The 18,382-nt window shown below is 44.1% G+C and overlaps 1 protein-coding gene across 11 annotated transcripts in view; it reads right to left on the bottom strand.

The window, feature by feature from the left end:
• Positions 1-18,382, bottom strand: part of dst (dystonin) — a 603,331-nt gene that overhangs the window by 428,592 nt on the left and 156,357 nt on the right. For 9 of the 11 annotated variants that reach the window (XM_072250715.1, XM_072250746.1, XM_072250747.1 and 6 more), the window contains 2 exons: positions 10,465-10,554; positions 537-614 (listed from right to left, as the gene is read on the bottom strand). In XM_072250715.1, coding sequence (XP_072106816.1) covers positions 537-614; positions 10,465-10,554 — 168 coding nt within the window. Of the gene's footprint in view, positions 1-536; positions 615-9,476; positions 9,513-10,464; positions 10,555-18,382 lie in introns of all 11 variants that reach the window. The other 2 variants (XM_072250685.1, XM_072250690.1) reach the window with 1 other exon arrangement.

Genomic DNA, 18,382 nt, shown 5'->3' with positions numbered 1-18,382 from the left:
CAGATTGTTTTGGTTGTTAATGCAAACGATGCATTTCACTGTATGTTTCATAATACAAACTACTCCATAGTATCCAAAACATCGTCAAGGAGAAGTGCCACAAAAAGATGATGTCCATCATTAAGGACCCCCACCATGTGAGTGTGTGTGTGTGTGCGCACATATGTACTGTAATTTACAGTTATTTTTTCTATATTATCATGTATTACATTGTGCTGCTGCTACAAAGTTAACAAATTTCACAATACATGCCGGTGATATTAAACCTGATTCTGATTCTGACATGTGATTAATAAATAAATCCCCAATCTAAATCCAGCTGAAGTCCGGATGACGATGATTTTCATGAATTTCTCAGGTGGAGTTATTGGTGACTATCCTGTTTGCGGCCTCTTGATCTCATCTCAAGCCGTCACCGTCCTGTAGAAAGATTTTCTAGACATTCACACTATTAATCCCATACACTGTCTACCAGATCACCATTCCAATCAAAGGTTCCTGAGCTACTCTCGCCACTTCGTGGATCCCAAACACACCTGTCGACGTTTCAAGTAGTCCAGTGCAATCTGTACATTCTGTAGTCTGTGGAAGCGCATACGTCCCTTCTCACGAGGCTGCAGTTAAAAAGAAACATGGATATCTTATTAATAAGCCCCCACAAAAGAGCGTCAAAGAAATTTCCTCACTTTAATCAGATATTAGCACTTGAAGGATTCACTGCAGTTCCTTGAAGCTTTGCATGCATTGTTGTGGCTGCATAGCATGTGTTTGATCTAGGAGAGATGCGGTAGGTGGAAAGCTTGGTGGATTGAAGCATTTAACAGCATGCTCCAAATTTCCCATACGTCAGTTTAAATGCCCAAACCAAGAGTCTCCTCGCTGTCCTTAACGCCAATATCTGAAGGCAGGAAGAAACCTTAGGCAATCCCAGTGCACCAATCATCTGCTAACTCTTTCCAGAGGCAATTTTACACTGGGGAACATCTCATCTGCTGTACTTAAAGAAAAAGTGTGCAAAATGACAAGCACACCACATAATTTAGGGTAGTGTCAAACTGCCTCTGAAACAACCTTTACCAAATTCAATCTTTTGAAACATAAAATGATACAATTTAGGAAGTACCACAGTATTTCTGAATATCACAGAACAAAATATGACCTGCAGAGTGAGAGAGAGAATCACCTGCTCTCCCCTATAGCCTGGCATGGCTTGGTCCTTAAGTCAGTGCCATGATGCCAGAATTCTTCATGGAAAATCCCCTCGGATGGAAGAAGCAACAACATACATTTACTTCTAGTAAAAACAAATTCTTCCCTCAGGTTCATCTCTAAGATCCTGTTAGTTGACATAAGAACCAAGCAAAGGCAGATGGTGCTAAAAAAAAGTCATTTACACTCCCTCTCAGTGGAGAGGAACTACAAGTAAATAGTCACACAAAAAACGACATTATCTCAGTCAAATTGCTTTTTGGAAAAAGAATACTCTGAAGTATGTGAATGATCAGCTTTACCCTATAATTAATTCCCATTTTTGGATTCTAAAGCCCATCACTATGTCAAATTACCGGTAGTTAACTCTTTGTTCTGTGCATCAGAGTATCAGGAGACACTGCTATGCTGGTCAACTATATTACAACAGGGTTCATAGCAGACTGTCTACTTAGACAACAGATTAAAAAGCTCACAGCAGCCTACGGAGCCTATTCAGTAAGACACACTATTGACTACAGTAAACAAACTACTGCTAAAACTACTGTAACATCTCCTGGTAAAAATGTCATATCATTTCTCCAGCAAGATGCAGCAAGTTAAGGAAAGTTAGAAAAATAAATCAGGTGTGCAAGACCAACCCCAATCACTTACAGATGTGATCAGAGAAAACAACACAATCAGCAACATTCTGGTTAGAAACGTGCACTTGCAAACTTTTCCAGTAAATTTCAGTTCTTAACATCTATCCAGAGGACCTTAGAACAACTCTAACTCAGCAACTAGAAATGGATGAATTTTCGAATGGTTACTATAGTCTGTCTTAAGATGTTTGTCATTATTGGAAGGTTTCTTCAAAATGTAAAAATACTCTGATTATTTAGCACTAAGTACAACATTATTAATAAATTATTGCCAGCAATGGTCGGGAGACTATTTTTAGCTACTTGCAGATCAGTTGACTAAATGCTCAGCCAAAAGGTAGGGTGACAGCCAGTAAGTATTAAGCAGCAAAAGATCAGATTGATCTTAAGAGTAACACACGCAAAATGCCAGAGCTCTACAGGTCGAGAACGGAATAAAGAATCGATGTCTTGGGCAGAGACCCTTCATCAGAACTGGAAAGGAAGGGGGAAGAAGCCAGAATAAGAAGGCGGGATGAGGAGAAAGTGATAGGTGAAGCCAGGTGTGGGGGAAGGTAGGTGGGTGGAGGAGGCGGAATGAAGTGAGAAGCTGGGAGGTGAAGGGTGGAAAAGGTAATGGACTGAAGAAAAAGGAATCTGATAGCAGGGGAGAGTGTATCATTGGAGAAAAGGAATGAGGAGGGACGTAGAAGGGAAGGAAGATTGTTCTTAGAGTAGGTTAAAAGTTTAGCACAACATTGTGGGCAGTACTGTAATGTTCTATGTTCTGTGCTCTCAAACCTTTGATACTAAACACGAAGACACTAAAAGTGGAGGGAGGGGTGGTTGTAAGGTAGAGATAGATGGAGGTGGGGTGAAGGGGAGGAAGTGGAGGGAGGGGTGGTGGTAGAGGTAGAGATGGAGGGAGGTGGGGTGAAAGATAAAAAGTGGAGGGAGGGGTGGTGGTAGAGGTAGAGATAGATGGAGGTGGGGTGAAGGGGAGGAAGTAGAGGGCGGGGTGGTGGTAGAGGTAGAGATGGAGGGAGGTGGGGTGAAGGAGAGAAAGTGGAGGGAGGGGTGGTGGTAGAGGTAGAGATGGAGTGAGGTGGGGTGAAGGGGAGGAAGTGGAGGGAGGGGTGGTGGTAGAGGTAGAGATAGATGGAGGTGGGGTGAAGGGGAGGAAGTAGAGGGCGGGGTGGTGGTAGAGGTAGAGATGGAGAGAGGTGGGGTGAAGGGGAGGAATTAGAGGGAGGGGTGGTGGTAGAGGTAGAGATGAAGGGAGGTGGGGTTAAGGGGAGGAAGTGGAGGGAGGGGTGGTGGTAGAGGTAGAGATGGAGGGAGGTGGGGTGAAGGGGAGAAAGTAGAGGGCGGGGTGGTGGTAGAGGTAGAGATGGAGGGAGGTGGGGTGAAGGAGAGGAAGTGGAGGAGGGGTGGTGGTAGAGGTAGAGATGGATGGAGGTGGGGTGAAGGGGACGAAGTGGAGGGAGGGGTGGTGGTAGAGGTAGAGATGGAAGGAGGTGGGGTGAAGGAGAGGAAGTGGAGGAGGGGTGGTGGTAGAGGTAGAGATGGAGGGAGGTGGGGTGAAGGGGAGGAAGTGGAGGGAGGGGTGGTGGTAGAGGAAGAGATGGAGGGAGGTGGGGTGAAGGGGAGGAATTAGAGGGAGGGGTGGTGGTAGAGGTAGAGATGGAGAGAGGTGGGGTGAAGAGGAGGAAGTGGAGGGAGGGGTGGTGGTAGAGGTAGAGATGGAAGGAGGTGGGGTGAAGGGGCAAAAGTGGAGGGAGGGGTGGTGGTAGAGGTAGAGATAGATGGAGGTGGGTGAAGGGGAGGAAGTGGAGCGAGGGGTGGTGGTAGAGGTAGAGATGGAGGGAGGTGGGGTGAAGAAGAGAAAGTGGAGGGCGGGGTGGTGGTAGAGGTAGAGATGGAGGGAGGTGGGGTGAAGGAGAGAAAATGGAGGGAGGGGTGGTGGTAGAGGTAGAGATGGAGGGAGGTGGGGTGAAGGGGAGGAAGTGGAGGGAGGGGTGGTGGTAGAGGTAGAGAAAGATGGAGGTGGGTGAAGGGGAGGAAGTGGAGGGAGGGGTGGTGGTAGAGGTAGAGATGGAAGGAGGTGGGTTGAAGGGGAGAAAGTGGAGGGAGGGGTGGTGGTAGAGGTAGAGATGGAAGGAGGTGGGGTGAAGGAGAGAAAGTGGAGGGAGGGGTGGTGGTAGAGGTAGAGATGGAGGGAGGTGGGGTGAAGAGGAGGAAGTGGAGGGAGGGGTGGTGGTAGAGGTAGAGATGGAGGGAGGTGGGGTGAAGGGGAGAAAGTGGAGGGAGGGGTGGTGGTAGAGGTAGAGATGGAGGGAGGTGGGGTGAAGGGGAGGAAGTGGAGGGAGGGGTGGTGGTAGAGGTAGAGATGGAGGGAGGTGGGGTGAAAGCGAGGAAGTGGAGGGAGGGGTGGTGGTAGAGGTAGAGATGGAGGGAGATGGGGTGAAGGGGAGTAAGTGGAGGGAGGGGTGGTGGTAGTGGTAGTGATGGAAGGAGGTGGGGTGAAGGAGAGAAAGTGGAGGGAGGGGTGGTGGTAGAGGTAGAGATGGAGGGAGGTGGGGTGAAAGCGAGGAAGTGGAGGGAGGGGTGGTGGTAGAGGTAGAGATGGAGGGAGATGGGGTGAAGGGGAGTAAGTGGAGGGAGGGGTGGTGGTAGTGGTAGTGATGGAAGGAGGTGGAGTGAAGGAGAGAAAGTAGAGGGAGGGGTGGTGGTAGAGGTAGAGATGGAGGGAGGTGGGGTGAAGGAGAGGAAGTGGAGGGAGGGGTGGTGGTAGAGATGGAGGGACGTGGGGTGAAGGGGATGAAGTGGAGGGAAGGGTGGTGATAGAGATGGAGGGAAGTGGGGTGAAAGGGAGGAAGTGAAGGGAGGGGTGGTGGTAGAGGTAGAGATGGAGGGAGGTAGGGTGAAAGGGAGGAAGTTGGGGGAGGGGTGGTGGTAGAGGTAGAGATGGATGGACGTGGGGTGAAGGGGAGGAAGTGGACGGTGGGGTGGTGGTAAAGGTAGAGATGGAAGGAGGTGGGGTGAAGGGGAGGAAGTGGAGGGAGGGGTGGGGGTAGAGCTAGAGATGGAGGGAGGTGGAGTGAAAGGGAGGAAGTGGAGGGAGGGGTGGTGGTGGAGGTAGAGATGGAGGGAGGTGGGGGGAAGGAGAGAAAGTGGAGGGAGGGGTGGTGGTAGAGGTTGAGATGGAAGGAGGTGGGGTGAAGGGGCAAAAGTGGAGGGAGGGGTGGTGGTAGAGGTAGAGATGGAGGGAGGTGGGGTGAAGAAGAGAAAGTGGAGGGAGGGGTGGTGGTAGAGGTAGAGATGGAGGGAGGTGGGGTGAAGAAGAGAAAGTGGAGGGAGGGGTGGTGGTAGAGGTTCAGATGGAGGGAGGTGGGGTGAAGGGGAGGAAGTGGAGGGAGGGGTGGTGGTAGAGGTAGAGATGGAGGGAGGTGGGGTGAAGAAGAGAAAGTGGAGGGAGGGGTGGTGGTAGAGGTAGAGATAGATGGAGGTGGGTGAAGGGGAGGAAGTGGAGGGAGGGGTGGTGGTAGAGGTAGAGATGGAGGGAGGTGGGGTGAAGGGGAGAAAGTAGAGGGCGGGGTGGTGGTAGAGGTAGAGATGGAGGGAGGTGGGGTGAAGGGGAGGAAGTGGAGGGAGGGGTGGTGGTAGAGGTAGAGATGGAGGGAGGTGGGGTGAAGAAGAGAAAGTGGAGGGAGGGGTGGTGGTAGAGGTAGAGATAGATGGAGGTGGGTGAAGGGGAGGAAGTGGAGGGAGGGGTGGTGGTAGAGGTAGAGATGGAGGGAGGTGGGGTGAAGGGGAGGAATTAGAGGGAGGGGTGGTGGTAGAGGTAGAGATGGAGGGAGGGGGGGTGAAGGGGAGGACGTGGAGGGAGGGTTGGTGGTAGAGGTAGAGATGGAGGGAGGTGGGGTGAAGGGGAGGAAGTGGAGGAGGGGTGGTGGTAGAGGTAGAGATGGAGGGAGGTGGGGAGAAGGGGAGGAAGTGGAGGAGGGGTGGTGGTAGAGGTAGAGATGGAGGGAGGTGGGGTGAAGGGGAGGAATTAGAGGGAGAGGTGGTGGTAGAGGTAGAGATGGAAGAAGGTGGGGTGAAGGAGAGAAAGTGGAGGGAGGGGTGGTGGTAGAGGTAGAGATGGAGGGAGGTGGGGTGAAGGGGAGGAAGTGGAGGGAGGGGTGGTGGTAGAGGTAGAGATGGAGGGAGGTGGGGTGAAGGAGAGTAAGTGGAGAGAGGGGTGGTGGTAGAGGTAGAGATAGATGGAGGTGGGTGAAGGGGAGGAAGTGGAGGGGGGTGGTGGTAGAGGTAGAGATGGAAGGAGGTGGGGTGAAGGAGAGAAAGTGGAGGGAGGGGTGGTGGTAGAGGTAGAGATGGAGGGAGGTGGGGTGGAGGAAGTGTTGGGAGGGATGGTGGTAGAGATAGAGATGGAGGGAGGTAGGGTGAAGGGGAGAGAAAGTGGAGGATGCCAAAAAGCAGAAGCAGAGGAGCAGATATACTCTCTGGAGTTCAGAAAAGTGAATGGGGATCTTATAGAAACATACAAAATTTTGAATGGGATCGATAAGATAGAAGTAGGAACGTTGTTTCCATTTGTAGGTGAGACTAGAACTAGGGTACATTGCCTCAAGATTCAGGAGAGAAGATTTAGGATGGTGATGAAGAGAAATTGTCTTTCCCAGAGAATGGTGAATCTGTTGAATTCTCTGCCAAGGGCAGCAGCCGAGGCTTCTTCACTAAATATATTTAAGAAACAGTTGGATAGGATTTTACATAGTAAGGGAATTAAGGGTTATGGAGAAAAGGCAGGTAGATGGAGCTGAGTTTACGGACAGATCAACCATGATCTTATTGAATGGTGGGGCAGGCTTGATGGGCCAGATGGCCTACTCCTGCTCCTATTTCTTATGTTCTTATTATGTTCTTATACAGTCAGGCTAAAAGAGATAAAGAATCATAAATTAGGGCAAAGCCAATTGAATTTGAACATAAAGGTAGTAAGTGCTGAAGTTGGAACTCAGAGCAGATCACATCACAAGGTCAGGGCAAAAAGAGTCTGAATGAGCTGAATTTTACAGAATGTCACAATGTGGTCAAATGGGGGTTGTTAGGTCTGAAGGTACAAAAGAGTGGAACAGGGCTGCAGCAGCAGGTGAGCCAAGGAAGGAGGAAGATGGGTGAAGGAGAAGATGTTGGAAGTGTTATGACTAGATAAAACACTTGAGGTGTCACAGTGACATAGCTGGTAGAGCTGCTGCCTCATAGCTCCAGTAACAACGGTTCCATCCGGTTTGTCCTCACAGCTTCTCTGGTTGCTTTCCACATCCCAGAGATATCCAGATTGGTAGGTTAGTCGGCCACTGTAAATTGCCCCTAGTGTGTGGGTCAGAGATAGAATTTTGAGGGAAGTTGATGGAAATATCGGGAGAATAAAAACTGGAATTGGCATAGGATTCATGCAGCTGGGTATTTGATGGTTTGGACTCAGTGGGTCAAGGGGTCTGGTTCTGTGTCGTATGCCTCTAGAAGTCTATAATATTGAGATTGGGAAAAGTCTAATTCAGCTTCAGGCTACTGCCTGGGACCATGACTAAACCAATCGTTCAGTCTTTACAATACACAGCTGATCCAGCATTGAATAGCTGACAAGAAGTCATACTTACTTCTTTGAGGTATGAATCAGAATGTTAGGGCTTAAATCTCCAAAACAACATGGTTGTCTGATTGAAGGAGTACTAATGATTAGACAAGTGGAGAAAGGAGAAGAAAAACTGGACATCAGGAGAAGGAAGATCACTGAAGCTAATGGAATGACATCTGATCCTCCATTAAAGATTCAGTACCTCAGTAAGACACGCGAAATACTGGAGGAACTCAGCAGGCCAGACAGCATCTTTGAAAACAGAATACAGGCAATGTTTCGGGCCAAAACCTGCTCAAAACCTCGACTGTACTTTTTTCCACAGATGCTGTCTAGCCTGCTGAGTTCCTCCAGCATTTTGTGTGTGTTGCTCAGGTTTCCAGCATCTGTAGACTTTCTCTTGTTTGTAATTTCAGTACCACAGTAATACTGGTACTATAGGGTCAGTTGATAAGTTTAATGGCAAACAGACGTGTCAATGCAACATGCTTCTAGTTGTTTCCATTTCAGTCACCCACACAATACAAGCCTGACTGGCAGTTAATCCTAGGTTATGTGTGCACCAACTCAAGCTGGAGCACCTGCAAAGAGCTTGTTATATGCACATTTCACCAACCTGAGGATAGTTTTCTTGCATGCTTAGGATCTTTGTACCAAATAAGCAACAACATTCAAAGGAAAAGCTAAAAAAAAAAGGCTTAAGATTTTCCTATTATGGTTGCTTGCAATAGAGTCTAGATATTACATGTGAAATCCTTCTGGAGGGTTAGCAACCCTAGCGAAGTCAGCAATATGTTGGCAATGCAAAATAGCAAGTAGGCAGCCATCTGCTATTATTGAAATAAATTCTGCCCAAACAGTGCAAGCAAGGAACATTTTTACAAAAGATGCCAAAGGGAACCACCTCACTTGGACCCACTTACATAATAGGACAGACTGGAGCCTTTCCATCACCCCATCTGTAACCCACCCCCTGAAACCTCCAGCTCATCAAGCGTTGGGTTCAAAAAGGAGTTTTACTGAGGGACTTCCAGCTGAATCTCTCTGGGTAGTGACTAATATTCTATCAAATCAGAGAGATCAGAAGAATTGGCAAAGGAAATCCAGTTCCTAATTTGATGCCTTTCATAACTAGTACAAAATGTAATCCTGTTTGAGCACCGCCAATGAAAATGCTTGTTTCAATGAAAAATTCCACCTGTCATTCCACTGCAAAGTCGAAGGTTTTATTCCCTTGGCCCTTAACGTCTTGTCCAAGAACCCAATTTGAATGTTATGTGGGCATACTACAAACTCCAGCTTTTAAATTTTCTCTAATGACTTCCCCTCAGAGACATGTGGGGAATAGAAGTATAAGGAAGACTTCAATGATTAATTCAGCAAACAGAAGGAACTAATATGATGGTGATATTTTGACACAGGAAATAAGAATTCAAATTATTATTTTTCTCTTGCTTGCCCATGTAAATAAAAAAAAACATAGTTACTGCCAAACAACAGCTCATGTTGAATAATATAGGGGTCTCCATTTAAAAACTCCTCCATAGGCAGCTGGTATTAATCTGGTTGGCAGTAGCTTAAGGCACTTGTTGTAGGGTTTGCCCCAAGTGCAATACTCACAAAATGCCAGAGGAACTCAGCAGGTCAGATAGCATCTTCCCTTTTCATTTCCAATTTTGATGAAAGGTCTCAGCCTGAAACATTGACTGTTTATTCCTTTCCATAGATGTTGTCTGACCTGCTGAGTTCCTCCAGCATTTTGTGTGCGTTGCTCTAGATTTCCAACATCTGCAGAATTGCTTGCCCCAAGTGCACCGTCTTTACTAGAAAGTTAGCACATTACTAAGGTAACTTTTAGTTGTAATTATGTTATGCAATCATTTCACCAAACAGTATAGGAAACATTAGTACAGTTATTGGGGGCTGGTCAAGCAACCTACCCCCTTATCACCATCATCCTCCTCATGCTGGCCACACGCGCATGCTTCCTCAGCACTCACCAACCGTAACGTCTTCAGTATGTCTCGCTCCCTTGGCTATCGAACCATAGAGAAGGTACAGGAAAGAAGGACAAAGAGGCACAGGATAGACGAAAAATGAAGAAAAAAGTCTTATGAAATGAAAACACAAGGCAAACATAAAACAAGAGAAGAGCAAACAAAAGGAAGAGGAAACAATGCATACTTAAGAGGCCCAGCTGCTATCGGTAGCCTCTCATCAAACGGCAGCCTGCAAACAAGAACCCCATTACTTCCACATTACTCTCCAAGTTATTGATCGCCCCAATTCAGCTGCATCTAAACCCTTCCAATAAAATAGTAACTTTTGGATGCTCTGCAGATGAGACAGCAGTTGGGAAGACAGAAAATGTTTATGCTTCCATTCAAAGATTCTTCAACAGGAACTCCTATGATGAAGGGTCATCCACTGAAATGATCATTTTGCTTCTCCCTTCATGAATGCTGCCTAACCCACTGAGCATTCCTGGAATTTTCTATTTTTTAAAAATATATTTCAGATGTCTAGCATCTTTTTTTGGCTTATCTAAACCCTGCCTCTCCTTACCCAACGAGCAATCTCATCAGGAATTGAAGACGATGGATGCCTATCACACAACAATGATAATCAGAGTTGGGCAATATTTGCCAGACTTACCAGCATTGTTCACAGTTTTGAAAATGAATAAAGTCCCCTTTCTTAGGTAAATGACCAAACTGCACGAAATGCTCAGCATGACTTGTTTCTGCCTCTACTCTGTCTCTGCAAAAATTTAATTTCCCAATACACAGAGATAACTTGCAGCAGAATTTTTTTTTAAAATTCAAGCATTAAGAAAAAATTTTGTATAACTTGTAAAATAGAACATCCACCATCTTCAGATATGAAAAACAATTAAACACAGAATATGCAATATACACTAGGAAGGAAGTCCTTGATGGAACCGCAGGGGTTAAACCAATTAATTCTTCAACACAGATCTGCACTCACCAGGGTGACCCCAGAGAGGGCTTCCAGGAGAGAAATCAGGTTGTGTCCATCTCGCAAGTCCTCGTATAGATCATTTATGTGTTTCCGTACCTATTAAAAAGATATAATTAAAATACAATAAGCAGTGTTTAACATGCAAATACCAGTTCTTCACAATAATTGGCCTCAGCAGTCGTTCGGAGGTATAATACCAGCTGGGATGAACATTCAATTCTTCTGTCAGTTCCTCAATAATAACAGTCTGCTACAGTACAAGTGCGAGGACCATGCAACAGCAACAGTTCAAGTAATTAGTTCATTATCATCTTTAAAGAAAACTGCAAAACCTCATTGAAACACATTTAGTTTTAAGTGGAAAGTGCAAAAGGTGTAAATGGTATGGAATTTGTTTGGTGTATCCAGGATGAATTCCTGTCACAATGGGTAGCCAGGCCAACTGGTGGAGAGGCCATATTAGATCTGATACTAGACATTGAACCTGGTCAGGAGACAAATCTCTCGGTGGGAGAGCATTTCAGGGATAGTGACCACAACTCCCTAACCTTCACCATATCTTTGGACAAGGATAGGAACAGACAGTACGAGAAAGTATTTAATTTGGAGAGGATGCATTAGGGCCTGTACTGTATTGTACAAAACAATTTGATGTTCTATGCATTAAGACTTCTCCAATGACTGATTTGTCCTCATCGGTGGATTATTGTCAGGTAACATCTGACAATAAATATATTTTCAATAAACCCCTCAACTACTGAGTGAACCAAAAATGGTCCCTCCAGAGAGTAGTGTTTAGTTGAGTAGTAGGGACTAACACTCTTAGCTGCTCATATCTCATCATTCATATGATTGGCCCTAAAGCAAAAGTGTACTCTTGGCATACGCAAATATTGAAATTTAGCTCATAGCGAGAACATGCATTGTCATATTATTGGCTATTAAGAATTCATAAGATTTAATGGTGCCCCTCAGAAAATTTATTTGCATTACGTTAGTTACTGAATTAAAGCAATACTAGATAAATGTGTCAGAATCAGAATTAGGTTTAATATCACTGACATATGTCATTAAATTATGGCAGCAGTTCCGTACAAGACATAAAAATCTATAAATTACAATAAGAAGTATAGATTTTAAAAATAATTAAATATGTAGTACAAAAAGAGAGCAAAAATAGTTTTGTGTCTCCAGTTCAAACTTAAGTTTAATTGTCATTCCCCCATCATGATTAACCATGAATACAGCCAAACAGAACAGTGTTTCTCCGGGGCCAAGGTGCAAAACATGGTGCCAACAGTCACACACGGCACACCGACTAGGAGTTGAGGATGCCATCGTCTACCTACTGAACCGTGTCTATGCCCACCTGGACAAGCCAGCGAGCACTGTGAGGGTCATGTTTTTTGACTTCTCCAGTGCGTTCAACACCATCCACCCTGCTCTGCTGGGGGAGAAGCTGACAGCGATGCAGGTGGATGCTTCCCTGGTATCATGAATTCTTGATTACCTGACTGACAGACCACAGTACGTGTGCTTGCAACACTGTGTGTCCAACAGAGTGATCAGCAGCACTGGGGCTCCACAGGGGACTGTCTTGTCTCCCTTTCTTTTCACCATTTACACCTCAGACTTCAACTACTGCACAGAGTCTTGTCATTTTCAGAAGTTTTCTGATGACTCTGCCATAGTTGGATGCAGCAGCAAGGGAGATGAGGTTGAGTACAGGGCTACAGTAGGAAACTTTGTCACATGGTGTGAGCAGAATTATCTGCAGCTTAATGTGAAAAAGACTAAGGAGCTGGTGGTAGACCTGAGGAGAGCTAAGGTACCGGTGTCCCCTGTTTCCATCCAGGGGGTCAGTGTGGACATGGTGGAGGATTACAAATACCTAGGGATACAAATTGACAATAAACTGGACTGGTCTAAGAACACTGAGGCTGTCTACAAGAAGGGTCAGAGTCGTCTCTATTTCCTGAGGAAACTGAGGTCCTTTAACATCTGCCGGACGATGCTGAGGATGTTCTACGAGCCTGTGGTGGCCAGTGCTATCATGTTTGCTGTTGTGTGCTGGGGCAGCAGGCTGAGGGTAGCAGACACCAACAGAATCAACAAACTCATTCGTAAGGCCAGTGATATTGTGGGGATGGAACTGGACTCTCTGACAGTGGTGTCTGAAAAAAGGATGCTGTCCAAGTTGCATGCCATCTTGGACAATGTCTCCCATCCACTACATAATGTACTGGGTCAGCACAGGAGTACATTCAGCCAGAGACTCATTCCACCAAGATGCAACACAGAGCGTCATAGGAAGTCATTCCTGCCTGTGGCCATCAAACTTTACAACTCCTCCCTTGGAGGGTCAGACACCCTGAGCCAATAGGCTGGTCCTGGACTTATTTCCTGGCATAATTTACATATTGCTATTTAACTATTTATGGTTTTATTACTATTTATTATTTATGGTGCAACTGTAACGAAAACCAATTTCCCCTGGGATCAATAAAGTATGACTATGACTATGACTATGATGACTATATGGCACACACACTAAATGCTGGAGAAACTCAAGAGGTCAAGCAGCATATATGCAAATGAATAAATCATTGACAATTCAGGCTGAGACACTTCTCCAGGACATACTGTGCAGCACATTTGGTTATGATGGCAGAAAAACATCCAAAAAAAATATATAGCCCAAATCCCTGAATGGTATGGCCTATAGACTGATGGTGCATGGAAAGTTGTGCTGAATCCACTTTTCAGCAAGAAAAAGCATGGAACAGTTCCTCATCATGCACACCGCCTGATCAGAAATCTGATGACAGAGCGGAAGAAGTTGCTCCTTAAACATTGAGTTCCATAATGTACATTTTACTTTAATTATTGTGCATTCACTGATAAAACAGGCCCAAAACAAAATAGAGAAATAGAGACCTGCCTTCATCCAAAGGTCATTATTATCTTGAATGTAGTTCCTCACTGCTGTGTATTTAATATTTCAGTGATATTTGAGTAATATTGTAATTATAATGTTTGATTAAGCATTCTTTGTTGTTTACATAATTCTTGCAGAGTACGTGAATGCCATACATCATTACGCCACGATATCATAAGTACGCATCACACTAAAGTTAGAACTAACAGTAGACACGTTTTTCAATTTTTTAAATGTTTTGAGGTTACACAGCATAACAGTAGTGACAATTAAGTTTTAAAACAAACCCAAGATGACCTACTAATTGTTGAAAAGCAGCACATCTTTTTTCAGAAGCGCAGCAAGGCAGCAAGTTAAAAAAAAGGCAGAAAATGGACAAAATTCATAGATTCATAAACAATGAGTTCCAGGTTAAAAAAAATAATAATAAAATTTTAAAAAGCAGAAATGGCTGGATAAATCAGAAAGATAGATGTGTTTGATTGCACAACAGATAACTAGATTTGTACACTGAAGAAATTGAGCAGTATTTTGAAGCAAATGAAATAGCCAATGCAAAATGAGTGCCAGTGTTGCTGATTGCATTAGGTGGAAAAGCATGCAGTTTGCTTAGAGGCTTGACTGATCCAAACAAATCAGCCAAAATGAAATTTGCTGATATTATGAAAATAATGCAGGAACATTTGGAACCAAAACCATCGTTGATTACAGAATGCTTTAGGTTTCATAAGCAGGATCAAAAGGAAAGGGAGTCCATTTCATTTATATCACTGAATTGAAGAAGTTCTCTAAGCATTGTCAGTTCAGAGATAGGCTTAATGTTGCACTCAGACATTGTTTTATTTGTGGAATTTTACAAGAAAGCATGCAAAAACAGCTTCTAACTGAAGTACAATTCACATTTAAAACAGCAGTTGATATTGCTGTTTCAATGGAAACAGCAAACATACACAATTGAGTTCCAGCCTGGAATGAAAGAGAACATTAACAAATTTGCAACATCTAAACAGAAACTGGCCTCCGAACAAACTTTGTCACTGTTGTGGCAGGGGTCACATACACCAGACCGTTGCAGGTTTAAAGGCGATACTTGCAGAAAGCACTAATGCAAAGAGCACATTGGGTAGACAAAAAAAAAGGATTGCACATGGAAAAAAAAGATAAAAAGTCAAGTTGCAGTTTCAAAAAGAGCACTAATCTACAACCTGTTGAGGGAAATCTTATAATGATGAGAGTGACACAGGACTCGGTAGCTTTGAGATTTACAGTGGAAACTGACAAGAGACAAGCAATATGGCTTATACCATAAGTGAATGACAACTTAATTAAAATGGAATTGGACACCGGCTCGGCTGTTTCAGTCATCCCTCAAAATGAGTTTGAACAGCATTTCAAAGATACTGAACTGAAGCCTAAGATATAATGGAAAAAAGATAACTCATGTGGAAATGCCATTTATAACAGAGAAATACAATGGCCAACAAGCCATATTGGGCTTGTTGTTTGTTGTACTTCACTGTTACAAATGACATTCCCACAGGAATTGTCTCATAGTTGTCTCAACCACTCATGGCCCCACAACACTGGCCCTCCTGTTTTTTACCACAAAGAAGGCTTGCATGTGGTAAAAAACAGAAGGGCCAGAACTGTGGGGCCGTGAGCGGCTGAGACAACTATAACTTGATTGGAGATCCATCCACTATCAACATGTCACATCCCCTGCAATATAGTCAACCGAAGCGAATTAAGAAAGGTACTAGATGATGACATAGCAGTGTTCAAGGACGGCATTGAAAAACTCAAACATATCAAGAGTAAAATAGTACATTCCACTTCTCTGTAAATCTTAGAGATTGTAGTGCGTGAAATATCAGATCAGCAGTGTCTGAGATACTCAAACCAACCCATCTGGCACCAACAATCTTTTCACGGTCAAAGTCCCTCAGATCACATTTCTTCTCCATTCTTATGTTTGATCTGAAGAACAACTGAACCTCTTGACCATGTCTTTATGCTTTTATGCACTGAGTTACTGCAAATGATTGGTTGATTAGATATTTGCATTAATGAGGTAGCTAATAAAAAGGCTACTAAGTGTATATGGCAAGTAAAGTTGATCCTTGATACATACCTGGATACTCACTTTATTATCTCTACCTGACCTATGGAATAAGGAGAAATCATATCTATTCTGAAATCACACCATGGAGTCTCACTAAACAAGAACAAGTTGGAGATCATTCACACCAGTGGCAGAACCATATTTTTAACCAGTTCTTTCAATTAAAGTCACTCAGCACTGCAAGCTCAGGGTCACAGAAGCAAACCTCCACCATTTCCAAATAATGCTGTGTAGCTTACAGACTTAAAATAGAATATTTACTGTCCGTATAAATAGAACATAGTTAACCTTGGCATCATAGATAGTATTGCTTAGAGCTAAATATCCTACATTGAGTTAAACCTAGCAGTCCCTCAGAGTCGAAGATAATGTGTTACTTTCTGGTGTTGTCACACTCAGGTGGTTTATGAGGCCAATGTGGAAACAGATGGAGCAGGAGGTACCAGGTAGGATGGGTGGGTGGTGAGATCCTCGAAGTTAGCTTGTGAAGTGGTGCAACTGTATATTTCCAATGCGTGGTCTCGGGAGTTCCAACCATCTCATCAAATGTTCCTTCTCCACTTTGAGCCATCGTTGGCCAGGGGTCCCCATGAGATAGCAAGGATACTGTACTTCCTCAAGGCAACTGTGAGTACATGTTTGAATTGTTTGTTCTATCCTCCCAGTAACCCCTCCTGTGACTGATCTCAGAATAGAATATCTGCTTTGGGAATCTGGTGTCAGGCATCAAACAACGGAACTTGTCCAACAGGGCTGACCAAGTGTAATTAGAGATCAACGCTGTGGATATTGGCCTGGAAGAAGATCATGAATTTGGATACTAAACATGCTATCTAGTATGTTTGGTGTCCACAAATCAGATGACATGCTTTCTACATCAGCAAAGTATTTAAATGTCAATGTTTAATTGATTTTAATGCACTTCAGATGAGAAACATGCAGGTTTTTAGAAACTTATTCCCAGTTTGGAAATGCATCTTTTGTAATTATACATGAGGTAATCCCTGCCAGCTCAATTTAAAGAGCAAGCTTGCCTTGCTAAAGACAGAATGTCATAACCATTAGAGTTAGCCACACACGAACCCCACAATTACCAGCAATGATAGTAATAAGCAAAGGGAGGCCTTTTGACCCGATAGCCCATTGTGGTAGTGTTAAACCTTTAAAAGATTTCTTTCCATAACTATCCTCTTCCACAGCCCTGAAATTTATTTCTATTTGTTCATTCCCCTTTTAATATTTCCAACTGAAGCTGCTCCCACTATGCTCTCAGGCACGGCGTTCCATATCATCAGGCTCTTTGGGCTCAGTAAGTGCCCAGACTTTTGGACACGTTAGCCCTCATGTTTTGTCAGTTCTCTTCAATCTGTTTACTCGTGCTTTAGACAATAAAAAGCATTTCTTGGCCTAGTCTAATAAAACATTACTTGACTTTCTGCAGCTCCATCAAATCTCTGCTTCTGCTTCTAAACTGAGATATTAACCCTGTTTCCGTTCCCACAGATGCTACTCGACCTGCTGAGTGTTTCCAGCATCCTGCTTTCGCTCCTGTTAACCTTGTGTGCTCCAGGGTGAACCACTCTTGCTAGCCTCTACACTCTCTCCAAGTAGCTAAGGGTGTTCACTGCCAAGGGTCACACCACGAGAAATATGGGAAGGAAATAAATTCTCAATGAAAGAAAATACTAAACAGGCAATCTTTCTCAAGATTAAGATGAGCTTTATCTGTCATATGTACATCGAAATATCACTATACACGTTGAAGTGTGTTTATCTGCGTCAATGATCAACAGTCTGAGGTGTGCTGGAAGAAGCCTGCAACTGCCAGCATAGCATGCTCACAATTTATTAACTTGCGCAGTACCATGAAAAAGTCTATAAAAAAGTCTATAAAGTGCCTATAAAAAAGTATTCATCCCCACCCCCTTGGAAGTTTTCATGTTTTACTGTTTTACAACATTGAATCACAGTGGATTTAATTTGAATTCTTTGACAATGATCACCAAAACCAGACTTTCATGGTCAAAGTGCAAACAGATCTCTACAAAGTGATCTAAATTAATTACGAATATAAAATACAAAATAATTGGTTGCACAAGTATTCACGCCCATGAATATGACACACCAAATCATCACTGGTGCAGCCAATTGGTTTTTAGAGGTCACATAATTAGTTAAGTAGAGATCACCTGTGTACAATCAAGGAGTTTCAATTGAATGTTGTAAAAATACACCTGTATCTGGAAGGAACAACTGCTGAGAAAAACTACACCATGAAGACAAAGGAACACTCCAAGCAGCTCTGCGAAAAGGTTATTGAGAAACACATGTCAGGAGATGGATACAAGAAAATTTCCAAGTCACTAAATACCCATGACTGTGTCGCCACCCACAGTTCCAATCTGCTAATTAAATTTGCTGACGACACCACACTGATTGGCCTGATTTCAAATAATAATGAGGCAGCCTACAAAGAAGAAGTCATCACCCTGACACAGTTGCAACATCGCAAAAACAAAGGAGCTGGCTGTGGACTGCGGGAGGAATGGAGACAGACTAACTCCTATTGATATCAATGGATCTGGGGTTGAGCGGGTAAACAGCTTTAAGTTCCTCAGCATAAACATCACCGAGGATCTCACATGGTCTGTACATACCGGCTGTGTAGTGAAAAATGCACAACAATGCCTCTTTCACCTCAGACGGTTGTAGAAATTTGATATGGCCTCTCAAATTCAAAGAACTTTCTATAGGGGCACGATTGAGAGCATCCTGACTGGCTGCATCACTGCCTGGTATGGGAACTGTACTTCCCTCAATCGCAGGACTCTGCAGAGAGTGACACAGACAACTCAGCACATCTG

Source organism: Mobula birostris, chromosome 2, assembly GCF_030028105.1.
Source record: "Mobula birostris isolate sMobBir1 chromosome 2, sMobBir1.hap1, whole genome shotgun sequence".
NCBI classification, from domain to species: Eukaryota; Metazoa; Chordata; class Chondrichthyes; order Myliobatiformes; family Myliobatidae; genus Mobula; species Mobula birostris.
This window is presented reverse-complemented; position numbering and strand designations above follow the sequence as displayed.